At 34.0% G+C, this 27,529-nt stretch overlaps 1 protein-coding gene across 7 annotated transcripts; it reads right to left on the bottom strand.

Moving 5' to 3' along the window:
• Window positions 1-1,393: 1,393 nt before the first annotated feature.
• Window positions 1,394-27,354, bottom strand: LOC128212286 (monocarboxylate transporter 9-like). Of its 7 annotated transcripts, none has more exons than XM_052917674.1 (4): window positions 27,214-27,354; window positions 10,875-13,084; window positions 10,291-10,397; window positions 1,394-7,946 (listed from the first exon to the last, which is right to left on the bottom strand). In XM_052917674.1, the coding sequence occupies exons 2-4, from the start codon at window positions 12,668-12,670 to the stop codon at window positions 7,642-7,644; spliced, it is 2,208 nt and encodes a 735-aa protein (XP_052773634.1). In that variant the 5' UTR covers window positions 12,671-13,084; window positions 27,214-27,354; the 3' UTR covers window positions 1,394-7,641. The 7 variants fall into 7 exon arrangements, with proteins under 7 accessions (XP_052773634.1, XP_052773626.1, XP_052773652.1 ...); XM_052917666.1 differs by lacking the exon at window positions 27,214-27,354 and adding an exon at window positions 24,484-24,625; XM_052917692.1 differs by lacking the exon at window positions 27,214-27,354 and adding an exon at window positions 23,265-23,373.
• Window positions 27,355-27,529: the final 175 nt, after the last annotated feature.

Genomic DNA, 27,529 nt, shown 5'->3' with positions numbered 1-27,529 from the left:
CAGCCTCAGCATTTTGAAGAGAAGCCATCGATATATATTACCTGTTAACAAAAATCTTTGAAATGCTCTGATCAAGACTTTTTGGTAAAATTAATGTGTTCAATTTAAACAAAATATTAAACATTCCTATCCCTTTAAGTATTAATAAAAAGATAGATACTTTGATTAAATTCCCTGACCTGAATTTCGATTAATTTTATCTAAGGAGGAAGTTTACATTGATCTCTTGAATGGATGTTTAATATCAAAACTGGCATTAATAAAGGACACCTAAAGTCACAAAAACAATTAAACCTTATTTTATAGCTAAATAATATTGGAATTACAGTAACTTCAATTTTGACTTCTAGGTGATATTCTAAACTGAGTGGGTTACAGATGTATGAAAGAATACAATATTAAATTATTTTATAATCCGCCACTTAAAAGGTGATGGATTGAAGAACGCGTCTGCAGCCTTCACCAAGTCATAACTAATGTATACTCCAGGGGTGGTCCCAGGATTTGAGGCTAAAGGTCACGCACACAAAAGTGGTGCATATTGGGCCATGGGTCAGCTTCCCCAAGAACAACCATATATTTTCCACTCCTGGGATCCACTATTGCATACTTATACATAATATTTTATACATCCTATTTTTATTTCTCAAGATTGATTTGGAATCTGGAACAGGCCAGAAAGATCAAGAGTTACTGGCTTTAGTCAATAAAAAAATCATTAATAATGATTGTGCTCCTTCAAATACAATTGTTAAGAATAATGCGAATAAACATGTCCACAGGTTAAAATAACGCAATGTGAGAAATAATGTTTTTAGCTAGCTGATTTTTCAAGGATGACATTGGTTTTGTTTGACTGTCTTTTTGTTATTGACAATTTTCACGCTTCTAAATCAGTGTATTGAAATGACAACATGGTTTCTCGTGTTGTGTCATTTTCGTCTGTCGCCTAAGGTTTAACAGATTGCATCGCATTAATGTAGATCTTAAAGCTCCACTCTCACAGATTGACAGTTTTGACCAAACAAATTTTTTGGAATTGGAAGGACAAAAAAACAGATCACAATTTTTCATAATACCCTAGCGGTCGAAAATTGATGTTTTATGGTTAAAAGCGTTTCTAACATTTTAAGAAATTTATCATCAAAGAACAAAAAAAAATTCGAATGTAAATATGAAGAAATGCAATCTAATTTTTTGTCAGCAGTCTTATAACACTGGTTTCCAGACATGCACACAAAATTGGCTCATTTCAAGAAAAAAATTAAAAAAGTAGTCTAAAAAATCAATCTGTGAGAGTGCAGCTTTAATTTAAAGTGCAATTGGTCCATTTGAATCAGATTCAAATGTAAAAGAAAATAAAAATAAAAAACAGGAATAAAAAGATATGACACAGGATTTTTGTTTTTATTCACAGAGTGTAGTAATTCTACTTGTATCTACATAAAATCTTTGTATAAGAATGAATGAAGTGCGAAACAATACAAAACATGAGTTTCCACACATACTTAGCGTGAAATAAAACCACAATCAACAACAATCAAATATTTAGATAATTACATGTATATACAACATTCCCACTTAATTATGTACTAAAACGACAACAGAATAAGTATTCATGCATCACTTCTAAGATAAAAAGTTATTGTTTATTATTGCTTTACTTAGCTATTAAATCAGAAGATTCTTATCTCAAGCAACAATAAATAATAACTTTCTTAGTGTTGACGCAAATGTCTCTCTACTAGCGTGGGCACAAACGCGGACTGACGAATAATTATTATACCCACTTAAAAAAATAATTAATGACGAAATGGCGGTCAATATCTTCAGAAGTTTTTCTAACCAATTAAAACCACACTCTCATGTTACATTGTGCCAATGAGAGTGATTAATATAATGTTAATCAGAATTTGTTGGACAATCCCTTCGGCAGAAACCTAAACTTAACACTCAGTGCATTTCAGCGATCAAAATCCACAGAAACATTTCTAAATTGTTCATTATCAATACTTCTGAATATATGAATTATAAAAACAAACAAAGTTTGCAAAATAAACTTATCACTATATATAATCAGGCCTAAACGGTGTTTGTAAAATAAATAGCTTTAAAAAGTTATAATACATATATATTATATTTTCTGGCAAGCGCTAGTTGTAAATGTATAAAATAATAAGTAAATAGAAAGAGATTTTATATCACAGGAAAATGTTTAAATAAAATATTGCAACAGAAATATTCAGCTGCATTCAGATCGCAAGACAAATACCGATATTCCGCCGATACGTATCGATACATAACGCTTCAACTCCAACCTGATTTAAGCATTTCAGAACTTAAATATCACACAACAAATACCAATATTTCCCTATGTGAATTGATATGCATCGTTTCTGCTCCACCCTGATATAAGAACTTACCCGGTAAGTCAGGCAAGCCTTTCTTTTATATTCTAAGAGAGACACACCTACATGTTCCTCAAATTTTATGCATGCTCTAACATATGCCGAGTACTGCGAAAAACAGTCTTGTTGACACACTGCAAAATATGTCACTGTAATAATGATGTCAAAATATTGTCGTCTGCCTTATTTTTGTACTAATATCATCACCAAAAATTACTTCACGCCATTGCCATTTAGAAAAAAATGTTTTTACTTATAAAATTTATTTAGCATTATTTAGGTGTTGAAAAATGGTCACTGTGAGAAAATTATTTGAAATCTGTTCTTCGTAATCTGAGTTATCTATCAATGCATCTTTATGAAAGGCAACACCCCAATTTATTTCAATTATTTCAAAGACATATACAATGTACCGGTCATAATCTTGTGGTGTAAAGGAATATTGAACTTATAACATTAGATATAAAAAAAATCCTTCTTAAATCATGTTATGTCAAACTAAAAAATTGTCTCTTAAATATCCAAAATAAAAGAAATGCAGCTCTTAGTGTATTTGAAATAAATAAAGTAAATAAACTATGCTATAAATACCATGTTGACCGAATTTCATGAAGATAGGATAAAGACTGTTAAATTTATTAACCCATTTATTTCTTGATTTGACCTCATGAGCTACCTTTTGACCGGAGATGCAAAATCGACATCTGAACGACCAGCTTTAACCAAAACGACCAGTTTTGCCAATCTTTAACCCAGGAAGAAAATGAGAAGGTTTTGTTCTTAAAATATTCTTTGCTACAAACACACCAGGGGGTCCAATCAAATGACTTTTTGTTAATCATGCTGAAATTTCTTAACAAGAATGGCTTTAAGACTACAATAAAACACATAACACGGGAATGTTTTCGATGGAAATGAAACAAGTTATGAAACACTGTTGTTGTGGAGACAAAATATGAGGAAACAAACAATATACAAATAATATATTAATGGAAAATGTACAACATCTTTTACTTTAGCCCACCGCTGTTGACCGTCCGACAAAGATATATAATTATATAAATTTTTAAAACAAAATACATAATAGAAATAAAACAAACTAGAAGCGCCGCAATGCGACGAAACCAGGTTTTTGTTATGGGCAATCAGAAATTAAAGCCAATTAATTTGTTGTATGAGCAAGTTCAATCTGCAGCTTCATATAAGCTATATTCACACTAAGATTCATCACTATCCATCAATTCTAACTATGTTGTTGGGCAGATTTTTTTTTTCTATTTTTAGGAACAGTGACCTTGACCCCACCTCCCAAGCTAGCTCTTCACATAAGCTACCTTTGCTCTAAGTTTCATCAATATCTATCAATGCTAACTAAAGTTATTGGGCAGAAACTATTTTTCTATTTTTAGTAACAGTGACATTGACCCCACCCCCCTAAAAAGAAATTCCAAGCTTGCTCTTCACATAAGCTACTAGTACCTACACACAAAATTTCGTCAATATCTATCAATCCTAACTAAAGTTATTGGGCAGAAACCATTTTTCTATTTTTAGTAACAGTGACCTTGACCTTAGCTCCCCCCCCCCTCAAAAGCAATCCCAAGCTAGCTCTGTACATAAGCTACCTACACACCAAGTTTAATCAATATCTATCAATGCTATCAAAAGTTATTTGGCAAAAAATATTTTTCTATTCCAAGTAACAGTGACATTGACCGTAGCCCCTCCCCACTCAAAAGCAATTCCAAGCTAGCTCTTCACATGATACCTACACACCAAGTTTCATCAATATCTGTCAATCTTAACTAAAGTTATTGGGCGGAAACCATTTTTCTATTTTTAGTAATAGTGACCTTGACCTTAGCCCCTCCCCACTCAAAAGCAATTCCAAGCTAGCTCTTCACATAAGCTACCTACACACTAAGTTTCATCAATATATATCAATGCTAACTTATGTTATTGGGCAGAAACCATTTTTCTATTTTTAGTAACAGGCGACCTTGACCTTAGCCCAACCCCCCTCAAAAGCAATCCCAAGCTAGCTCTGTACATAAGCTACATACACACCAGGTTTCATCAATATCGGTCAATGCTAACTAAAGTTATTGGGCAAAAAACATTTTTCTATTTTAAGTAACAGTGACCTTGACCATTTTTCTATTTTAGGTAATAGTGACCTTGACCATGGCCCCTCCCCACTCAAAAGCAATCCCAAGCTAGCTCTTCACATAAACAACTTACACACCAAGCTTCATCAATATCGGTCAATGCTAACTAAAGTTATTGGGCAGAAACCATTTTTCTATTTTAAGTAACAGTGACCTTGACCTTAGCCCCTCCCCCCTCAATAGCAATGTCAAGCTAGCTCTTCACATAAGCTACCTACACACCAACTTTCGTCAATATCTATCAATCCTAACTAAAGTTATTGGGCAGAAACCATTTTTCTATTTTTAGTAACAGGCGACCTTGACCTTAGCCCCACCCCCCTCAAAATCAATCCCAACCTAGCTTTTCACATAAGCTACCTACACACCAAGTTTCATCAATATCTGTCAATGCTAACTATGGGCAGAAACCATTTTTCTATTTTAAGTAACAGTGACCTTGACCATTTTTCTATTTTAAGTAATAGTGACCTTGACCTTAGCCCCTCCCCACTCAAAAGCAATCCCAAGCCAGCTCTTCACATAACAACTTACACACCAAGTTTCGTCAATATTTATCAATGCTAACTAAAGTTATTGGGCAGAAACCATTTTTCTATTTTTAGTAACAGTGACCTTGACCTTAGCCCCAACCCCCCTCAAAAGCAATCCCAAGCTAGCTCTTCCCATAAGCTACCTACACACCAAGTTTCATCAATATCTATCAATGCTAACTAAAGTTATTGAACAGAAACCAATGTTTGACGCCCGCCTGCCCGCCTGTCTGCCCGCCCGCACGCCCAACGACAACCTCATTCTAATAACCCGTTGAAAACCTGGTGAACAAAAAACAGAAAACTTTCTTGAAACACAACTAACAAAGCTATATACACAATACAGTAACTCAACAACAAAATAAACAGAACCTTTGATCAGCTTTAAATTTCAAAATCAGTGTCAACGGTATTTCATGGTATTTCCCTTAAATAATAATTAATTGTGTGTTGTTGTTTTATTCAAACACCCTTTCTTCATTACTTCAGTCAAGTTTTGAGGCCTTAAATTAAAAACATTGTCTGAAAAATATCTCTCTGAAATAAGAAATTGTGATCAAACAAAGTAATATTGTGTACTACCATTACTAACTTATTTTATATTGACAACCCTTAGACAGCACATGTTCAAATTTAAGAATTTAAATAACAACCAAAGGTGTGAGAGTCCTTAATATTGCACAAAGTATTAAGAAGGGCATCATCAGATACCTGCGTTACACAACTATGCTATGCTTCGTTGTGTACCGTGGGCGATTTGGCAAAGAAAATCTCGTAATCATGAATAATTAATGAGGCAGTTTCATTGGTTCCGTGATTTTCAGTAGAAAAATATTCTGGCGAAAGCCGGATTCAAACCTCAGGTCTACCTTTTCAGTAAAATAATTTTTTACAGCAGTCAAGACCAGTCGGCCATTGACGCTACTGACATCATAGGGTTATTGAATAATATTTATTTGCAACATGCCACTTCATTGGAAGTAGAGTTGTCTCCCCTGCCTCATGCATATTCATTTAAACGAGATTTTGTCAGCCAATTGTCTAACGATATTTATAAAGTATAACAGTATTAAGTACCTTGGTAATCAACAATGTAAGAAAGTAAGACAGTAGTAATTTAACATGTAATATAGTTTTATGTTATAATATGATAAAATATTAAGGGACTTTTTCTTTAAAATGCTCTGAAAGAGAATATCTCTATTGGTCCTATAACTAAAGGTAAGTACATAATGGCATGTAAGCTTCAGAAATATTCATAATTTCCACTTAAATATGGTGGGGTCAAACACATGTATCATAAATAGCCTCCCAGTTGCAATATACAGCACAGTTAAGTGCGATATAAAAATGAGACCTTGGTAAAATGGTGTACCAATAATTATGGAATCAGGCACATGCAAAATAGTTCAATATGTGTACAGTAACATTTAAAATCAAATCTGATTACATCATGTAGATGTGTAAAACAATTAAAATCTTCAATCAAGAACCAGTTTTTCTAAACACAAACCGACACATATAAAAACAAGAAAAAAACAACATAAAATTAACAACAATGGGACTCTTGAAAAATTAAAAATTAAATAAATGTAGTATCTAAAAAAAATATGAGGATTTTGTTGCAGTTTTTAAGTGAAAACCCCCCAAACAGAATGATAGTCACATTTAAAACAAACAATCTAAAATGACCTATATTCTTAAACAAAAACATGAACAACTAACTTATCAAATCTGAGAATTAAAATAAACTTGAAACATCTTAATCATTGCGAGATTAATACAATTATGCAAGCTTTTTAGTTGCAAATATAATTTGAATTAAAGTTAAGAAAGTACATGAAATCATCATCATTCACAGAGTTAAAGACAAAATGAGAAACCAAATACATGTATAACTTGGATCAATGTACAGTTAAATTGAGATAAGGGTTTATTTTTGAGAGTTTTCAAATATACCACATATAATATATAATAAACACAAAGCAATACAAGTTTACAAAATGTAATTACAAACCATACAGATTAACACAAAACTGTATAGATTCATGGTAAACCAAACTGATTCTTGGCAAACCATACAGGTTAATCACAAAATGTATAGATTCATGGCAAACCATACATTTTCATGGCAAACCGTACATATTCATGGCAAACCATACAGATTCGTGGCAAACCGTACAGATTCGTGGCAAACCGTACAGATTCGTGGCAAACCGTACAGATTAATAAAAAACAATTCAGATTCATGACAAACCAAACAGATTATTTGCAAACCATACAGATTCTTGGCAAACCATACAGATTCTTGGCAAACCATACAGATTCTTGGCAAACCAAACAGATTCCAGATTAATCACAAACTGTAAAGATTCTTGGCAAACTATACAGATTCTTTGCAAACCAAACAGATTCATGGCAAATTGTACAGATTCTATGCAAATCATACAGATTCTTGGCAAATCGTACAGATTATTGGCAAACCGTACAGATTCATCACCAACTGTACAGATTCATGGCAAGCCATACATATTACACATTGATATCACTATTGTCAGTATTCATCTTTGAAACCAATAATAACGAAGAGCAGGTAGTTTCGTTTCCATTCGGTAGTTGTGGCCCTTCATCCATTTCTATCACAATTTCCCGATCCATCATGGCTAAATGTGACTCATTGAAAATCCTGCTAGAGCAAGCCTGTTGCTCGAACTTCAGTGGTTTTTGACAGCGCCTCATTATAGGAACAACAAGAAGCATCGCCCCAGAAAATACGATGAACCCGCCACCAATATAAAACGTCAGGTCATACGAGCCAGTGAAGTCATAGAACAGGGCTGGAAAATAAATGACAGAGATAAATGCACTATCATTGCGTTTGCGTGTACAGTATGAATAAAAAGATATTTTGGTGCCTTTGTAAATTAACATCCAAGTATGATAAAGCTGATGGATATTTTAACCTTTTTTTAAAACATTGGTAGCACCATGTGATAATGTCGATCAAGCAATCACGTTATAGTTTTTGGTTGAATTATAAAGCATAACTAACATTTTTCAAAATTGTGGACTTCAAAGACAATATTTGAGCATATATCAACATTTGTTAAAGGGTTCCAGCCATCAGTAATTAATTTATAAACACTCTTATGGTTTGCCACACTTTATTTTGTAACAAGAGAAAAAAATCCGTAAAAAGTAAATTTTACAAAACATGAAAAAGTCCCTTCATTAAAGCGAGAGAGCCCCCAAGCTGTTTTCTTGCATGTATCGAGTGCAATAATTGTCATCCTTGTTCTATATTTAATTTATGTTACACTTGATAACAAGCATTCAAGCGATTTGTTCTCATATAAGGACACAATAGTTTAAGATGAGTACAAAGGCATGTAAGTTCAAAGTCTCGAGAGAAAGACGAAGTATACTTTGAACTCTGTAAACTACAGGAAAGTCATGCATGTGATTAATGCTTTCTGTTTAATAAGTCGAGCAGTCAGAGACACTGAAACTATGATGATTCATTAACATAAATGAATGACTGATGAACTCAGAAGTTTAACTACATGTAGCGTAATTTATGGACAGTCATAATTTAAAACTTGAAAGTAAATTGCAATATCCATCTTCATGAAAGATATTTCCATCAAAAAAACCCAAAAAAACTGTTGTTTTTTTATCTTTTTGTGTAAAGTTGTAAAAAAAGCGACGAAAGGCTTTAGTTATGAATTTACCATAGTCAACTTCAAACAAGGCCATTTAGTTCCCTTTATGATACTTAATTTGTGGTAGAATTTTAAAGAAAAAGACTGTATTAAATCGTATATTTATTAGATGTCTTGTTACAAGTTCACTATCCATTTTTTAACCACTTTGAGTCCAATGTTTGTAAAAAATGCATACTTTTGGGGAATAAGAATGGGGTCAAATTTCCACGACAATGCTATAAATCATTTACAGTTTACAGATGCATACATGTAGCTTGTCTGTTTTTGGATAAATAGAGTATAGGTATTGTATTTGATATTCGCACATTTTATGTCGCCAGAGACATAATGTACATGTTTTAGCAAGGCCAATAATGTTGGGTTCAATAATTTATGAGTTACGTCCCCCCCCCTCAAAAAATAACACCACTAAGATGTTGCTTTTGTAATATTCATTTAGTAGTCTTTTAAACTGATAAAAAAAACCCAGAAACACTAACTGTTCATGCCTATTTAAAAGCAATAACAATTCAAGTCAAATAAACATTACTACTCGAACACAGTTCAAGGGCCATATTGACACTCATATTTAAAATAAATTAACACACATGTATAACAAACATAGATTTTGAGTGATAAACATTTAAAGCTGCACTCTTACAGATATACCATTTTTTACAACTTTTTTATTTTTTGTCTTGGAAAGAGCAAATTTTTGCATGAATATCTGCAAACCAATGAAAAAAGATTGCTGACAAAAAATCAGATCGCAGATCTTCATATTTCCGTTACAAACGGTTTAAGAAAAATGCATAAAACACCAGACTATTTAAAAAATAAAAAAATAAAAAAAGTTGTCAAAACATTCAATCTGTGAGAGTGCAGCTTTAACTACTTACTAAATAATCCATTTATGGAAAAAATAAATAACTGATAACAAGATTGTAACCGAGTATTTCATAGCTGAAAACGCACAAATATTAAATGACTCAGGTGGGTCCTAAAAGTTTCACAGTGATCAACTATTGTCTCATAAGGTAGAAAACTGTGTTTTCTGCACCTTTCTTTCAAATTTACCTTCATAAGAATCGTTGTTTTTTATTTTTATTCGTCCCTTTCGGTAAATCAAAACAAATGTATTAGCTCTTGTTTATGCACTTTTACTCCCAAATAAGATGTACGTGACGTACATCTTATTTGGGAGTAAAAGTGCATAAACAAGAGCACCACAAGATGATAATTACACCCTGCGGTTTTTCTCAGATGATAAACGGTCATAAACTTTAGGACTTATTGCACATAATGCTTTATAAATGTCATACATGTATAAAGGAAACATTTGTACCAAGTTTCAAATCAATGACCTTTATCAGTTTTCAAGTAATGACCATCATCAAAGTTTTGGTATGACAAAAATACCAAGGTCATGACAAAACCTCTACCGTTTTCTTTGTAAAGCCTAAAATGGAAAACCTACCAGCCACAGGTGGCCCAACAAGATTGGCAATGCCCTGTACCAGCATCGTCAGTCCATAAGCATTTGACAGTTTGTCGATGCCCAGATATTCCACCAAGATCACCGTGCTGAAGATATGAAATAACAGCATTTAAGTTTCAGAAAATAATGAGTTGCATCCCTAAACAAAGACTTGAAGAACTTTAATAAATAGCTATCAAGAATCAATCCTTAGCTAAAAGAGACATAAATGTATAACATTTAATTTAGCACACTTTTGTCAAAATACATCAGCAGCTAATTGAATTCAAGCTACTTATTATTTGGTTTGGTCCAAGTTAGCCAAAAAGCTTATTGATTGGTCAATATTTATTAAAAAAATCATATTAACCAATGAAATCATTTACATGTGCAAACTAACCAAAAGATAATCTGTGGACAACTTATCCAAGTTTTATACAATGGCTGCTGATATATACAGAACTTTGTCACTGATTTTAAGCATTTTCAATGTCAGCAATGAATACTAGTAATAGCTTAATACAAAATGTTCCATATTGATACAAAATAAAAATCATAAAATAAATTATAAACTGCAGTTATACCTTAATGAGTAATTAACGCTGATAAAGAGACCAAATAGACCCGAGATCACTGCTTGTGGCTCGAATGCTGTGAAGATTGGTACAACAAATATCGACAGTCCGCATGCCATCAAGGATATTCCATACAAAACACTGAGATTCACTTCACGATCACCGATGATTCCGTATAGTATCTGCCCAACAGTGTTGACAATTCCCAGTATCGATATCAGGAGTGACGCTTTATTTTCGTCCATCCCAAGTTCAGTTGCCCTGTCAACCAGAAATATGTATGGAACGTCGTACCAGAAGTAAAGAATAAAGTTCGAAATCGCGAAGACGACGTACAGCGGATTCTTGAGAATAGTAGGATCAAACAGAGCTTTGAGAACACGCTTCATGTGTTTACTGAAACGCAAATATCGCCAAGGAAAGTCCCAATCATCATCATCCGAACTTTCGCTGTCGCTATCATCCCATTGTCGAATTGTCAGTTCGGGGCAGCTGCTTGACTTGACACGGCCTATTGGACCAGTGTATCGAGTGAGGTTTCCTCGAAAAAACAATCCTTTTCTGTACAATGGCAGATAAGTGCTCATTCTTACTTGCTTTTTAGGTCTTGATGGGCTTTTAGAATGGTGATGACCTTCATTTGACTGTTGTTTTTTGGGCGCATTTTTCAGACAACTGCTTTTTGGACCAATATTACCATTCAATTTAACATTCCCCTTTCCGTTTTGCAACATAACTGTTGTTTCATATTTTGTTTCATCATCTTGGACGTCATAATCTTCTTGCTGATTCTCGGGTTCAACATCATTTTCCTCGCAATAGTTTCTAATATAATCCTTCAGAGCAGACCGATTATTTTTCGCCTCCTTCAAAACTTCCACTGGGATTTCAATCCCCTTTTCTTTAATGAACGTCGGAATCTGAATCTGAGAATGACAACAATCCTCTATATTTCCTTCTTCAAAAATATCATCTTCATCTTCTAAACCTTCTGTATGACTTGCAAGCCTACTAACATTTCTCCCATTTGACGAACTTGCAAGAGACTCGGTCCTTGACATTCGTGACATTTTTTCAAACTTCAACAAAGCTTTTTGCCTCTTTTCTTGAACTGTAAACTCCAATGGTCTCAGCAATGCTCCACAGACCACAAGATTCAGGATAATCCCACTCCATATTATCATAGTTCCACGCCATCCGTATATATCGATAAACAATTCAGTCAGCGGTGCAAACACAAACGTCCCAATTCCAGAACCACACACCGCCAGTCCTGTCGCTAACGCCCTCTTGTTCTCAAAGTAAAAGGCGACCATAACAACGGAGGTCACATAACCCATGGACATTCCAATCCCAGTGATTACTCCAAAGAACAAACATAAGGTTCCGATACTTGTGGCAAATGCACTTATGAATGTCCCAGCACTTGCCACTATTCCTCCGCCAATTAACACCTTTCGGCAACCAAACTTTGTCGCTAAGCCGCTGGCCAGCGGTCCACCCATAAGGCAGGTCCCATAAAACAGAGACCCAACCCATGACGTCAAACTTTTACTTTCTTGGAATTGATCTAATAATTCTGTGTACAAAATCCCAAAGGAAAACGATATTCCGTCGCAAATAAGGTTGATCAGGAATGCGGCAATAATTATCACCCAACCATATCCCCCATCTGGGGGTGCTGGCATAGACGTTGACGAAGCATCTTCAGAGAAGAGGCTGCTGCTGCTACTGCTGCTGCTGTCACTGTCATTGGAATTGTTTCTTCTTCGACTCGACTCTTCACTAGTATCATCAACTGGCATGCTTTGTAGCAAATAAGATTCTGGTGGTATACTTGCGCAAACAAAATCAGAAATATCGCACCACCAAGATTGGTTTCAAACTTAGGACAACCAAAATTGGTATCAAGCTCAGTAGTTCTTAATAAGGTCTTCTTAACACAATCACAGAGGCAAGACCTAGTATTATTGATAGTTATATCACAAAAGCACTGTTTATCACTGTAACAATTGTTGCCACTACTATAATTAGACAGTTTTAAGTTGTTGCTACTATAGAATTCGGCAAGACTTATGGAGAAAAGGTCTGAAGTGCACAATTTGGACATAGGTCTATGGAGATGAAGAATGGAGCAGTCAAGGATGGACGACTGCTTCGTCGTCGCTTCAAAGCTGCAGTATCGTCGATCAGCACGAGTTTCCACCATTTGGAATCAGCTGAAGTATTAAACAAATATCATTTTATATAAATTCTGTCATGTTTCTTCACGCAAGTCAATATTATATTATTTTACTTTTCATCCAAAGTTTTTAATGGAAGTAAATGGAACTAAAGCATTTATTGATGGCGATTTTAAAGAACCATAACTCTGGGACCTGTTCGTCCCTTATTGCCATCCTTGATAACAAGTATGTTTGAAGGAATTATTTTTCAATTAACGGTTATGTGTTTGTACCGATTTGAAGAACCATAATAAAATTATTCTATAATCCATATATAGATCCAAGCCCCCCCCCCCCTCCCAAAAAAATAAAATGGTTTGGTTAGGGTTACATCCATTTTAAAAAATGTAACAGGTAGAATAGGTTGGCTTTTTTTATTAGACTTTATAAAAGAATGTTATTGTCAACATTGGAGAATTGTGGTAAAGTTATCATCTGTATAAAGCTTTAAAGGTTTAAAATTACATATTGAAACACACAAAAAACAACCTGTCTCATAGATAGGGTTGGCTAACTCGAACCAAATGTTGTTTTTTTTAGGCCCAAGAATACCTCACTTACATATGAAATGTTCTTGGTTTGCAGGAAAATGCTAATGATCTAACAACAAAATGCTAATGATCTAACAACATTTTCTCTGCATTAACAATATTTGCATAATTGCCCCATTGGTTTTTTACTTGCCCTTAATTGGTCCCCCTGTCAAATATGCCATCATTCAGGGCCCTTATCACATCCATTGATCATCATGCTCTAGTTTTGCATAATGTCATATAGATAATTCCTTAATTTCAACTTTTGACCGAATAAACATACAAGCAGAAAAAGCATGTTCAAACGTTATCTTGTTTAGTGCAAAAAGGTTTCAAGTTCTTCATTATTAAATGTCAGTTGGAACAGTTTTGCTTTCACCCATTGATAATTCTATGACCTATGATTTGTCCTTTTCAACCAAAATCTGGGACACAGAGATAAAGCAGAAGTTTGTATCATGTATGGTGTCTGGTTTTCTGACTGACCCTATTTTTTTAAACCCAACCTAATTTGTGTAATGCCACTGGACAATGCTGATTGTCAATTTTTAATTCTAAATATGAATTATTTTTTTTATTAGTTTCTTGTAACAGCAAGATGTACTCCTTTATAAAGCATCTAGTTAACATTCACGCAGACAAAATGGTGACTGGTTTTTAGTGTGAAGAGATATTATACACAGCTTTATCGAAACAATTCCCAACCCTTCTTTCCAATTTCGTTTTGGAAGTGAAATTGAAAAAAAAAATTGGGCCTTCGTGTTAAAGGTGCATCCTTTCCTTACGCAATTCCTCAGATGTTATTGGCAGCTATTCCTTTAAATATACTCATTTTAACAATATAGACCTGCCAAAGAATTTTCGTGAAAGTGTCAAAGACATTTAAACACATGATCGAGTGCCGCAGAGTGAATGATAACGTTCTTATCTGGGTTTTTTTAAGCTGAATAAGGAGTAAAACTCATCCTATATCCATTGTTATGGGCCTTGTAACACATGTGTCACTGTTAATATGTGAACAAAGTTTCATATCATTATTTTGAACAGTGTAATGTCATTTTTAAAGTTTCTTGATGACTTTTTCAAATTAGCAAGGGGCATAACTGGACAGTAATTAACACCAGAGTTATGGGCCTTGCAACACAAGTTTCAAATGAATAACTTAAATATTTTAGTTCATGGCCAAGTTTTTGCATGACAATAAAGACAACGATGCTGCTGGCAAACACCGTGGCTTTGATAATATAGCTTGTCTTTTTTTCTTTGAAAAACAGACAAGCCAAAAATGTTACACCAATCATGACCTTTGCTCAGAAACATAAATATTTGCACACATCAGAACTAAATAAAATTTACATCAGAACTACATAAAATTTAAGTATGTGTAATTGCATCTATTTGTTCATATAATAATCCTCAATCATGACATTACTAAATTGCATAATAACTTAACTTGTTTTATCCAGAAAAATTTAAATATAATCAACAACAAACTTACAATAGATAATTCGTTTTCTTACCTACTTATCCACATAGTGTTATGATCATTCGCATTAAACATTTATACAATATGATTATATGTCTGATTTACTTTTACTAAGCTAGGAATCCTGACAGACTGCACGATCACAAAAATCCTGATCCTACCTAAGTGGCAAATATATATCACTTGTACATCACTTCAGATCTGATATAATATATCATTTAACTCAGTTTAACTCGTGAACAAGTTAACAGACAAGTACTATTATTGACAGACAGGTATTGTAATGTACTGATGATCAAGCAAAAGATTTAAAGGGACATGAAAATAAGTGGTTCATGAAAATAAAGAAGTTAAAACAAAAGATTACATTTAATATGATCATTGATGATAGGGTTTTGAAGACCAAAATGGGGCAAGGACTGCCTAGCTGGATCCCTAATTAAACCCATTTAGGATGGAGAGAGGTTGTGGGTATTAAAGATCCCCACTAGGATTTCTTTCTGACAGCCTCTTAAAATGGACACCAGTACTGTTTTTTACCCAGGAAACAGACTCGAGAGTGATTCTATAAGCTATCAGCTTTCATCGCAATCAAGCTATTAAAAAGAAATTAGTATAAACTATAAGACCGTCTAGTACATATACTGTCAGTCTTTTAAGGTTCTTTTAACCTTATCTGTTTTCAAACCCTTGGTAACATTGGCGCTTTCAATGGAGTCATGAAAATATTTTCATCCACCACACTAAAATAACTGAGAAATAATTCCAGATTTTTGGATGAATGTTGAGAAACATTTTTAAATTTATGAAAAGAAAATGTCACTCAGTAAAGCAGGTCTGGTCAAAATACTTGCTAAGTTCTTCCCCTTGTCAAGACTTGATAGGCTGAGAGAAATGCAGTAGTCTTGTTATTCAACCAAATGATTATTAAGTGCCCCCTTTAAAAGGACTAGACACCAGACGATACAATTGCAAAAAAAAAAGAAAATTGCCAAAAATTAACATAAATTGACATTGCTGTGTACAATGCATTGAATCTTACTTACTGATGTATATCACTTATGACACATGCATCTTTTGCAGATTTTGAGCATTTTTCCAATTGAATTTTACTTGGATTGTCTACCACGTAAATCTAAGTAGGTTTAAAAATAGATTTGGTATATTTATTTGTACTCATAAACATGTCTAATTTAAACTGGGAAACCATCATGTGCTATTTTTAAATGGGGAAACACAGATGAAGCAGCAACTTGATTGTTTTGCGTTTATCATTTTAACCATGTAAAATGATGTATTATCGGCCTCCTCCTAGCTGGCATTGACATTTCTAAGGCTTGTTTAGAGAAAATACTGTATTTGCCGATTTTTGGACCATCTGGTGTCTAGTCCCTTTAAGGCTTCAAACTGAAAAGGCAGCCATATTATGGTAATTCATCGTGGAACTTGAATAATTCATCACTTTCTCACTCAAGGCACTGTCTTTTAATTAACATGCCGATTTTGGAGCTGACATTAGGAGACTATAATAGTGAAACAGAAGAAGCTAGACTAAAATGCTTAGTTGTGTTTACATGTATACATGTATAAGTAATAATTACATATTTTAAAGCAGTATAATACGGGGGGGGGGGGGGGGGGGGGGGTCCAGGATTGTAGTGAAAGGGGGAACAACTTCAGGGGTGCAGTTCTGGAGTTGAGCCCCCTCTTTCAGGAAATATATGATTCAAATATAGGTTTTTTTTGAGTGTTCTGTGGAGAAAATACTGGCTAAATATAGCCTGAAAGGTGCATTTAATCTGTTGAGATCCAGTCCAGTTTTTCTCTTTGATATTGACATAAAAAAGTTCACTTTCAGGGGAATATCAACCAGACACTTTAATTTAGAATCAAACCTCCAGGTAAAAGGAGCTTTTTTTTCTTCTTTGCCATAAATGTCTGCACATTTATTGAACCATATGCATGCTTAATACCTTGACCCAAATATCCTCGTCTTGATATGTAAACAAACAATGACTCTGTATATTATTATTTATAATGCCAATATAATACTCTGCTTTCAGGTAACAATCCACAAGCAAGGTGGAATATTTACCATTGGTGCCAAGAATTCGATAACATTGTGCCAGATCTACTATTAACTTATTATCAAATATCTATACAAACTCCATGATTAATGACTGATATTTATTGTATAGGTGCCATTTACAATGTATTTATCATTTAACATGATGATTGAGCTTATTTCAGCTTGCTGACAATATAATAATAAAACAAGAGATGTTTGTCAAACATTATGCCCCCCCTGAGCGCCATTTTGTCAGGATTATATGGACAATTAAATGAAATATGCATGGACCGAAATGACAGCTGATTTGTCGCTAACATTGTATGCCGTTGAGGCAGTTTTAAGATTATGACCATTCAAAGTTTGAGGATAGAGTGTGTTATGACCAAGACCTTTGACTCTATGACCTCAAAATCCATAGTAGTCATCAGCTGGTCACCAAAAATCTAAATTTTAAGTTTGAGGGCCATGGGTGCAGGCATTGACAAGTTATCACACAGACAAGCATTTTTCGTTCAAGGTCACTGTAATCTTGACCTTTGATCCAATGACCCCTTAAATCATAAAGGGTCATCTACAGGTCAGACACAACTCCAAGTCAAGTTTGAGGGCCATGGGTGCAGGCATTGTCCAATTATCACTTGAAACATTTTCGCATTCAAGGTCACTGTGAACCTGACCTTTGACCCAATGACTCCTAAAATCAATAAGGGTCATCTCCTGGTCAGGCCCAACTTACATGTCAAGTTTGATGATCATAGATTCAGGCATTGTTGAGATATCACTGGGAGAAGATTTGTTAACTTTTTTGCGTTAAAGGTTACTGTGACCTTGACCTTGGCCTGATGACCCCCAAAGTCAAGAGGGGTCATCTACTGGTCAGGACCAACCTTCATGTCAAGTTTGATGACCATAGGTCCAGGAATTGTCGAGTTTGCTTTCAAGGTCACTGTGACCTTCACCTCTGACCCCTTAAATCAATAGGGGTCATCTACTGGTCAGGCCCAACCTCCAAGTCAAGTTTGAGGGCCATGGGCGCAGGCATTGTTGAGTTATCACTCGGGCAACCTTTTATCGTTCAAAGTCACTGTTACCTTGACCTTTCGCCCAATGACCCCTAAAATCAATAGGGGCCATCTACTGGTCAGGCCCAACCTCCAATTCAAGTTTGATGGCCGTGGGTGCAGGCATTGTCGAGTTATCACTCAGACAAACTTTTACCATTCAAGGTCACTGTGACCTTGACCTTTGGCCCGATGACCCCCAAAAACAATAGGGGTCATCTACTGGTCCAACCTCCAAGTCAAGTTTGAGGGCCATAGGTGCAGGCATTGCCGAGTAATGACACGGACAACCTTTTACCATTCAAGGTCATTGTGACCTTGACCTTTGGCCGGATGACCCCCAAAAACAATAGGGTTCATCTACTGGTCAGGCCCAACCTCCAAGTCAATTATGAGGGCCATGGGTGCAGGCATTGTATAGTTATCACTCGGACAACCTTTTACCATTCAATGTCACTATGACCTTGATCTTTGACCCGATGAGCCCCAAAAACAAAAGGGGTCAGCTACTGGTCAGGCCCAACATCCAAGTCAAGAATGAGGGCCAAGGGTGCAGGCATTGTCGAGTTATCACTCGGACATCCTTTTACCATTCAAGGTCACTGTGACCTTGACCTTTGGGCTGATGACCCCCAATAACAATAGGGGTCATCTAATGGTCAGGCCCAACTTCCATATCAAGTTTGATGACCATAGGTCTAGGCATTGTTGAGTTATCACTCGGACAAGCTTTAAAATGATTTTACCATTAAAGGTCACTGTGACCTTGACCTTTGACCCGATGAGCCCTAAAATCAATAGGGGTCATCTACTGGTCAGGCCCAACCTTCATGTCAAGTTTGATGACCATACGTCCAGGAATTGTTGAGTTATCACTCGGACAAGCTTTGGTCTACCGACGGACCGACCGACCGACATACCGACATGCCTGTGCAAAGCAATATACCCCTCTTCTTCGAAGGGGGGCATAATTATATGACCGAGCCTCAACATATTTAGGGCCTTAATATGTTGAGGCTCGGTCATATAATTTTATCAGACAAACATTTGTGTTTCTTCGTTCATGTCACATTTCAATTCAGTGTCATTTCAGGAATCTGTTGTATCATGGTTGCTATGGAAATATGAGTTGACAATATATGTTTTGCAAAATTCTGAGAAATTGATGCTGCAAAAGCATTCCTTTCCAAGGATTTTTTTAAAGATGAACTCTTACACCCAAATAAAATTTACCACAATTAATAACACTGTTTAAATATTCCAAAAAGGATGAATAAATGTCAAAAACAATGTTTCTTATGAAGAGGTATTTCTACCTTAATTAATATGAGACCACAGTAAATCTTTTTAGCATTCACCAATCATTTAATATTGTTGCGCTTTCTGCTATTAAATACACGGTTACAATTTTCTGTCAGTAATGTTCAATAAATGCATTATTAAGTAAGAAGTTAAAGGTTTATCAGTCAAAATTGATATTTGTTGTATAGTGTATGTGTTGACTTTGAATAAGAGTTTCACTTTAAGTAATTGGAACAAGATAAAAGTTCATTGTATTTGGCATTATGGTATTATATGTCCAAAAATTGACTGACATGCCTAATATATACAAAAAAAAATGTTATAATTTATTCTTATTTTAAAGTTTGTATGTATGTACTTGAATACGGATATTGTCAGCATTAATTTTATGGGCCACTGCATTCAATATTTATTCCACACTTAAAGCTACATGGTTGGCTTCAGTCAGTTCATTTGTTTATACATGTTTTCACAAATAAAGATATTTTGAAATGTTTAGAAGATGACCCATACTCTTGGATTTGGGAATTTACATACAAAATTGGTAAAAAAACTCAATGTATGGTATAAAAGGAAAAACAAGAAACACTGCAATGTGACAAAACCTGAGGTTTTAATATGGGCAATCAGAAATTGTAGCCAATTAATTTCTTGTATGAGTTAGGAAAAAGTAGCAGCCTAATTCTTTACTTTATCAAAAAGTGATGTAACTGAAAAGTACTCAAGTTAAGTATCTTATGCGTTTAGTTTCCTTCAATTTTTCTTTAGTTGTTGGGCGAAAACATTTTTCTATTTTTAAAAACAGTGACCTTGAACAAACCCCAACCCCCTTAAAAGCACTCCCAAGCTAGCTCTTCACATAAGCTACCTACACATCAACTTTCATTACTATCCATCAATTCTAACCTAAGTTATAGGGTGGAAACCATTTTTTATCTAGTGACAGTGACCTTGACCCCTATCCCCTCAAAGGGGATCCTAAGCTAGCTCTTCACATAGGCTACTTACACACTAATGTATCCATCCATCAATTTTTACTGAAGTTATTGGACGAAAACAATTTTTTTTACTTTTAGTAACAATGACATTGACCTTGACCCCGCCCCCTCAACAGCAATCCCAACCTAGCTCTACACATAACTATGCTACCTACAAATCAACTTTCCAATGTTTAATGCTGCAGAAACCATTTTTCTATTTTTAATAAAAAATGACCTTGACCTTGACCCCAACCCCCTCAAAAGCAATCCCAAGCTAGTCCTTCACATAAGCCTCCTACACATCAGCTGTGGGCGGAAACCATTTTCCTATTTTTAGTTACAGTGACCTTTACCTTGACCCCACCCACCTTAAAAGCAATTCCAAGCTAGCTTTTCACATAAGCTACCTACACACCAACTTTCATTACTATCCATCAATGCTAGCTTAAGAAATTGGGTGAAAACAAATGTTTTGAGCCCGCCTGTCTGCACCTGTTTCTGCTCGCTTGCCAAATGACATCCCCATTCCATTAAACTGGTTTTCATTAAGAACCTGGTTAAAAACGTGTACACTCCGCAAAAAAGGCTTGGGACATGGTATTAAACTGAAAAATATGTGGAGGTTTCCAAGTCTGATATAATCTTGTATTATATCATATGAAAGGAGATTCTTAGCCACATATTCTTCCAAATTCACATAATGTTTTATTCCTCATAAACACATATGGGCAAGAAAGTCATAAAATAGTCCTTTCTTTGTTTATTTTCCATTCTAGCTCAGTGAAATAATGGCTGCAAATAAGGTCACCTTAGGCCTAGAAAAAAAACATTTGCTTCAGGTTACCCAACCCTACCTACAGAATAGGCGCTGACCCTACCGTTTTTATAGTCAATTTAAAAAAAAAAAATGAAAAAATAAAAAAAATGAAAAAAAAAATTTTTAATTGCTTTTCAATATGTAGTTTAAACCTTAAATGCTTACACAGAAGATAATTTTAACACCATTCCGCTATGATGAAAATGAAATTCTTATATAAACCTAATAAAAAAAAAAAGCCTACCTACCCTACCTATTTTTGAAAAGGATGTAACCCTAACCAAACAAATAGTTTTTTTAGGCCTTATTGATTTCACAAGATCAAAAATACAATTTCAAAGCTAATGGGGCATGATGCATTATAAAGACAGGTTGCCTTACTGAAATAAAAATAGTAACAAATCTTATGGTTATTTAATGAGAGTGTAAAACTCTGTTGGTAATATTTTAGTCCTGAAATAGTGTGTAAATTATAAGTAATGGTTTCTATGCTTTGACAGTTAGTTGACTTTCAGTTTTATTTTTACCAAAGTGATCAACTTTATTTTGACTGTGCAATTATAGGCTATTTAATTGAGAAGTTTCATTTTGTTTCTTTCAATACATTACCATCAAACATCATGTTACGTACATAATGCAAATGACTCACATCATGTTTCAGATTTAGCATGACACCAGAGAGAAAACAAATATCTTATTTTGTCATTTTTTATCCAAATTCAGACAATTTCTTCAAAGATTCATTGCAATTTTAGTATTGAAATGGGAAAATTATATAGGTTAAAAACAATTATTTTGGCATTCAAGGCAGCCAGAGATATGGGTCAGAGTTATGGGACTATTCACACATGTAAGTTATCTCTCTGGCAACATGTGTACCAAGTTTCATTTGAATATCTTAAAGATGCACTCTTACTCCCAAATAAGATTTACCACTATTATTACAATTGTTTTAATATACAAAAAAAGGATGAAAAAAGTGGAAAACAATGGTTATAATGAAGGATACCAAGTTTAATTTGAAAGAAAGATGCAGAAAACACGGTATTTCTACCTTATGAGACGATAGTAGATCACAGTAAATCTTTTAAAATTCACCAATCATTTAATATTTCTGCATTTTCAGCTAATAAAAACATGGTTAAAATAATGTTATCAGTAAAAGAATATTTTCCATAAATGCATTATTTAGTAAGTAGTTAAAGGTTTATCGCTCAAAATTAATGTTTGTTGTACTGTATATGTACTGATTTTGAATAAGAGTGTCACTTTAAATAATTTTGAGGTTAATATAATAAAGTTTTTGCACGACAGTTGCCACATAGGATTATGACATAAAGGTTTCCTCACCTTCTTTTTTTTGAAAACAAAACCATCCAATAACCAATAATAACTATTAATTATAACAATAATAACATGCTGTCTATAATATTTCCTTCATAGAACATGCAATATCCCAAAAAACACTTACATATTAATTTATAAGAACACACATATATATACATATATAAGAAGAAGTGTTTTAGGAATAAAAATTATGAAATAGAACGAAAATACAAAAGTGCTAAGTGAATAACCTAAACCATAATTCTGACTCATTCATTTCGTTTTATTATGTCAGCCTTTACATTTGTATTCAATTTTGACTTTAGTCTTAACTGAACTTCAATAACAAGCTGGTAAATATAAACACCTCCTGCATTTGAATAAGCTCGAAAAGGACAAACAGCTACCAGTTGATAAAACATTAAATGCATTCGTTTACAAACATAATTCTTTTTTGGCAGACTTTCTTCAACCGTGAATAAAATTGAAAACGAGCTTAAAATAAGCCCTTTGTGAAACTTAAAAAAATATGTCATATTGACATAAGTTTCAAATGCATGAAATAGAAAGACGCATAAATAGAAAGTAATAAGCTTACTTAAGCTAGTGCTACTGTGATGATACCCATTTCCAGATATTTCCTTGATAAGCTTAGAATTAGAGCACAATTTTCATCCAAACTTTTAATATAGATAAAAACTTAAAATACGAACATTTGCGAAATTGGTTAACTCATAATACGGTAATATCATATATATAATTTTATAAAAAACGCTTTGAAATCAATTGAGTTGCGAAAAAGGAAGTTAAACAGTCAGAAATTGCAACTTTATTGTGATAATCTCATGTTGCACTTTGGATGTGATAAATAAGGAAAACAATAGTTTAATATGGCCCATGACTTAGCAATAAATATAACCAATATGTATACATGTATTAAAGGTAATCCCTCATAGATAAGCTTTCAGGCCAATTTCCTCGAAGCTTCTGAAGCATAACAGGTTTCAGTTTATTATTAATTATTAAGTTTATTATTTCATTAAGTATAATTCAGTGCTTATACTCACTTAACATAACTTACGAATACAACCTACATTTTCAGCAAATGAAATTGCAGATAGGCAATCATTGAGTACTAGGCTTAATCATTAAAAATTTCAGCTTTCCCAGATGTTTCAAGGTCCGCCTACTGCCTGTCATTGGATACAATCATACTCTCTGCGTCAGATTTTGTGTTGACAATGTTTCAGCCATGGTTGTATTCTAAGTTAGTTAGATGACCTTAGCTGAGCTAACTCCACCCATTCTAAATCATTAAAATTTCACTTCAAGACATCTAACTATTACATATAAACACCTGCATTTTAATACGGTAAGCCCAAAAATGTCAAATATTTTTCCAGTATTTTTTTTTAAATAAATGCAGACTCTTTAACAAAGATCTTCCCCACAGATCAAATGGAAAACACAGCTTTAGAATATAACTTACATTCTCAGCCAATGAAACAGCAGATAGGCATTCATTAAGTACTACTCTGAATGATTAAGAATTTCAACTTTAATTCTCCGGTGTTTCAAGGTCCGCCTAACTGCCAATCATCTGATACACACTCCCTGTGTCAGATTTTGGTTTACAATGTGTCAGCCAATGAGGTTGTATTCTACGTCAGTTAGAAGATTGAAGTTATATTTAAATAATTAAGAATGGCTTATCCGCTACGCTCACTACACACATTCTTAATCATTGAAATCTTACTTCATGTCATGTCAAATTGAACAAGTTTCAAATACAGGTAAATAGAAAGTTAAAAGCTTACTTAAGATACTGTGATGATACCCATTTCCAAATATTCCCTGATAAGCTTGGAATTAGAGCACAGCTTTCATCCAAATGTATAGAGAAAAATTACATTAGACTGGATTTTACGTTAGATTGGATTACTTATCCTAAAATACTTTCTAAACCAAAAAGGAAGTTAATCAGTCCGTCTAAAACAGCAACTTGATTGTGAGAATCTGGTGGTGCACTTTGTATTATGAATAAGGAAAATAATAGTTTAAAATACCCCCAATGAATATGGCTTATATATTTTAATGTAGTTATTAAAGAGAATCTCTCAAGCCTTCTGGCCTCAATTTCTCATAACTTTTCAGAATTACAGGTGTTTACAGGTGTTTTAGAATATTAATTCATATAGCAGTGATTTTTTTGGTGCAATTTACTGCCTTCTAAAGGCTGTTTCCCCTTGCAAAAAGATGTCCATTTTCCCCCAAATTTTATATTTTTTTCCCAATTTGATTCATGAATATTACGTTTATGAAAATAGAAGCAATGAATTTCTTGAAATATAAACAAAATCTTGACAATACCTACTCTTTCACAGCATACTGTATGCATAAAAAGTTAGAATATGTATTTACCACTATATTAGCTATTTTGGCCTGATTTTGTATTTTTCCCAAAGTGAACTTTTTTCCCAATTTGCAAGGCACAGGCGGTAAAAATGATTCCAAAAAAAAATCACTGTTTAGAAATAATTACAAGCTCTAACAGGCTTTTATATAACACAATATAGTTTATCACTCTTATCTCTAAAATAATTTCCTCTTCTCACGTTTAAAAACTCTTTCAAAGAAGAAATTACACAAATAATACCAAAACAAAACTATTGAGCTAATGTTAATCATGTTATATGGGACTTACTTTAGATGTTTCAGGCTCAAAATATCACGAAAATACTCAAGTCAAATCTATATTTATAACTTGACAATATTAAGCATAATTCGTAGACTTATAATTAAATGTGGATATCATTTTATAATCAATCAGGTTTTAAATAAGACATCAACTTAATTGAAGTATCATATCTTAATCCTTATAAATAAACCCAAGTGTAAACATTTGAATTAATATTTGAAAATGACCATGAATAAGTTGACATAACCATTTAGATTAAACAAGGTGAATCTGTCAGGTAAAGAAACCTACAGCACTATACAGCATCAGTATGGCAACATATTCACCAATGGTAATGCTTTGGACTGCCACTATGGCAGAACACGTAATAATGAAAATGGTTTAGAATAAACACCAAAGAATAGAAATAGGAGCTTTTCTTTTTATTGATTTTTTTACCAATATAAGAGCCCTATATCAACCCAAACACATACCTGTATTCAATTGTACGCAATCCAATACTCAGCCCTTGCATCTTAATGTACATAAGTGGTTATTTTGAGTGTGATTTCATATATTACACGGCCTGTAAACGCCAGCTCCACCACTTTACGGTGGTGCAAAGAAAAAGAGCTGTCGACACTTCCGTGGTGGAGCTGTGCCCTATGTTTACATGAACAAAGTGAGTATGATTTATATTTTATTTGATAATTTCATTTAACGGACATATTTCGAAAATCGGAGAATGTGGTACCATGTAAGTACACTTCTACTGTAGACTGGTTACTATTTCGTTTCAAAATTGTGCAAACTGTGGTGCCAGGAGCTTTTCTCCCGAATCAGACTTTTGCATATTTTGAGATCTGATTGCATAGCAAGTACATTCGGTGCTTACACACCCCGTAAGAACATTCTCACGCATGCAAACATAACTGTTATGTAAAGTACCTATGCCGGAACACAACAAAACTAATAAGCACTTCTTAAAAAGGAAAAATGCACATATTTATAAAAGTGGTGGCACTGTTGCCCTAGTGGTGGCGCTGTCGAGTAGTGGTGGCGCTATCGAGTATGTTTTGCGCTTGAAGTATTATACAAAATTAACGCTTTTGGAATGAATACAAAAGTTGCTATGTTTATCATTCATTGAACATTATGCTGGTATGCATACTACTTGCGGAAACAAAACTCTTCGTGAACTACCTTAACCTTACTAAAACTATTTCGAAAACGGCTATGTGCTGTTAATTTTACCATACTAGGCCGTGTATTACTTTTATATGTCTACGGTAAAACACTTCCAGATAACATTTTTTGGTATGTTTTCAAGATAGGTGTAACCAATTTACAGCGTCATTTTTCAATAGTATAATTTAAATATTGAATTAAAATAAAATGAGCTTGAATGTACTTTTGAAGAAATGCATTCTAACTAACGCTTTTCTACAAAATCTTGGGACTTATACGATCATATTTGAGCATATATTTTTCAGAAAAAAGATATAGAAAACTTGAGATCTTGTTCAAAAGACATGCACAACAAAAATAATTTTTAAATATGATTTTTTATTTTGACTAAATTAAAACTAAGTGCTGTTACTTCACAATACATGTTTCTTATTAAAGATAGCTCAAATGCAATATAAATGTCTGCCTTAACTTTTCTAAAAGAGGGGGATGCTTACTGGAACATTAAATACTACAATACAGTAGGCCAAACGACTAAACAGGTATTCTCTACGGGTATGTTTATAAACTCATTAGCCCTAATCCCAGCTGATTGGTGGAAAAAGGTGAAGGTCATAGCAAAATGTAAACATTACACAATTATGATTTTGCTGCAGTATAATTGCATGAACAGATAGCATACCAAGGTTTGTCAACATAAACGAAATATTCCATCGATTCATCAAAAGTGGTGCCAGAGTTCATGTAATTATTATGAAAAAGTATATTAAACAAAAGAACTGTTCTGTTTCACGTTCAGCTTCTGAATCCGTTTGCAAACACAACCCAACGGTACAGGAGTTAGTCATTACGTCCATCGAAAGTCTGGGTTACAGACGAAATACTTCAAAATTGTCTGTTCATTAACTTGAATTTTTAGAATAATAAGGATTATATATATATATCTATTTCAACGACACATAATATTAAATAAATCAATGAAAATTAAAAGCAGGCTA

Source organism: Mya arenaria, chromosome 2 (genome assembly GCF_026914265.1).
Source record: "Mya arenaria isolate MELC-2E11 chromosome 2, ASM2691426v1".
In the NCBI taxonomy this organism is placed as follows: Eukaryota; Metazoa; Mollusca; class Bivalvia; order Myida; family Myidae; genus Mya; species Mya arenaria.
The sequence above is the reverse complement of the archived record's forward strand: the minus strand, read 5'-3'. Positions and strand labels throughout refer to the sequence as shown.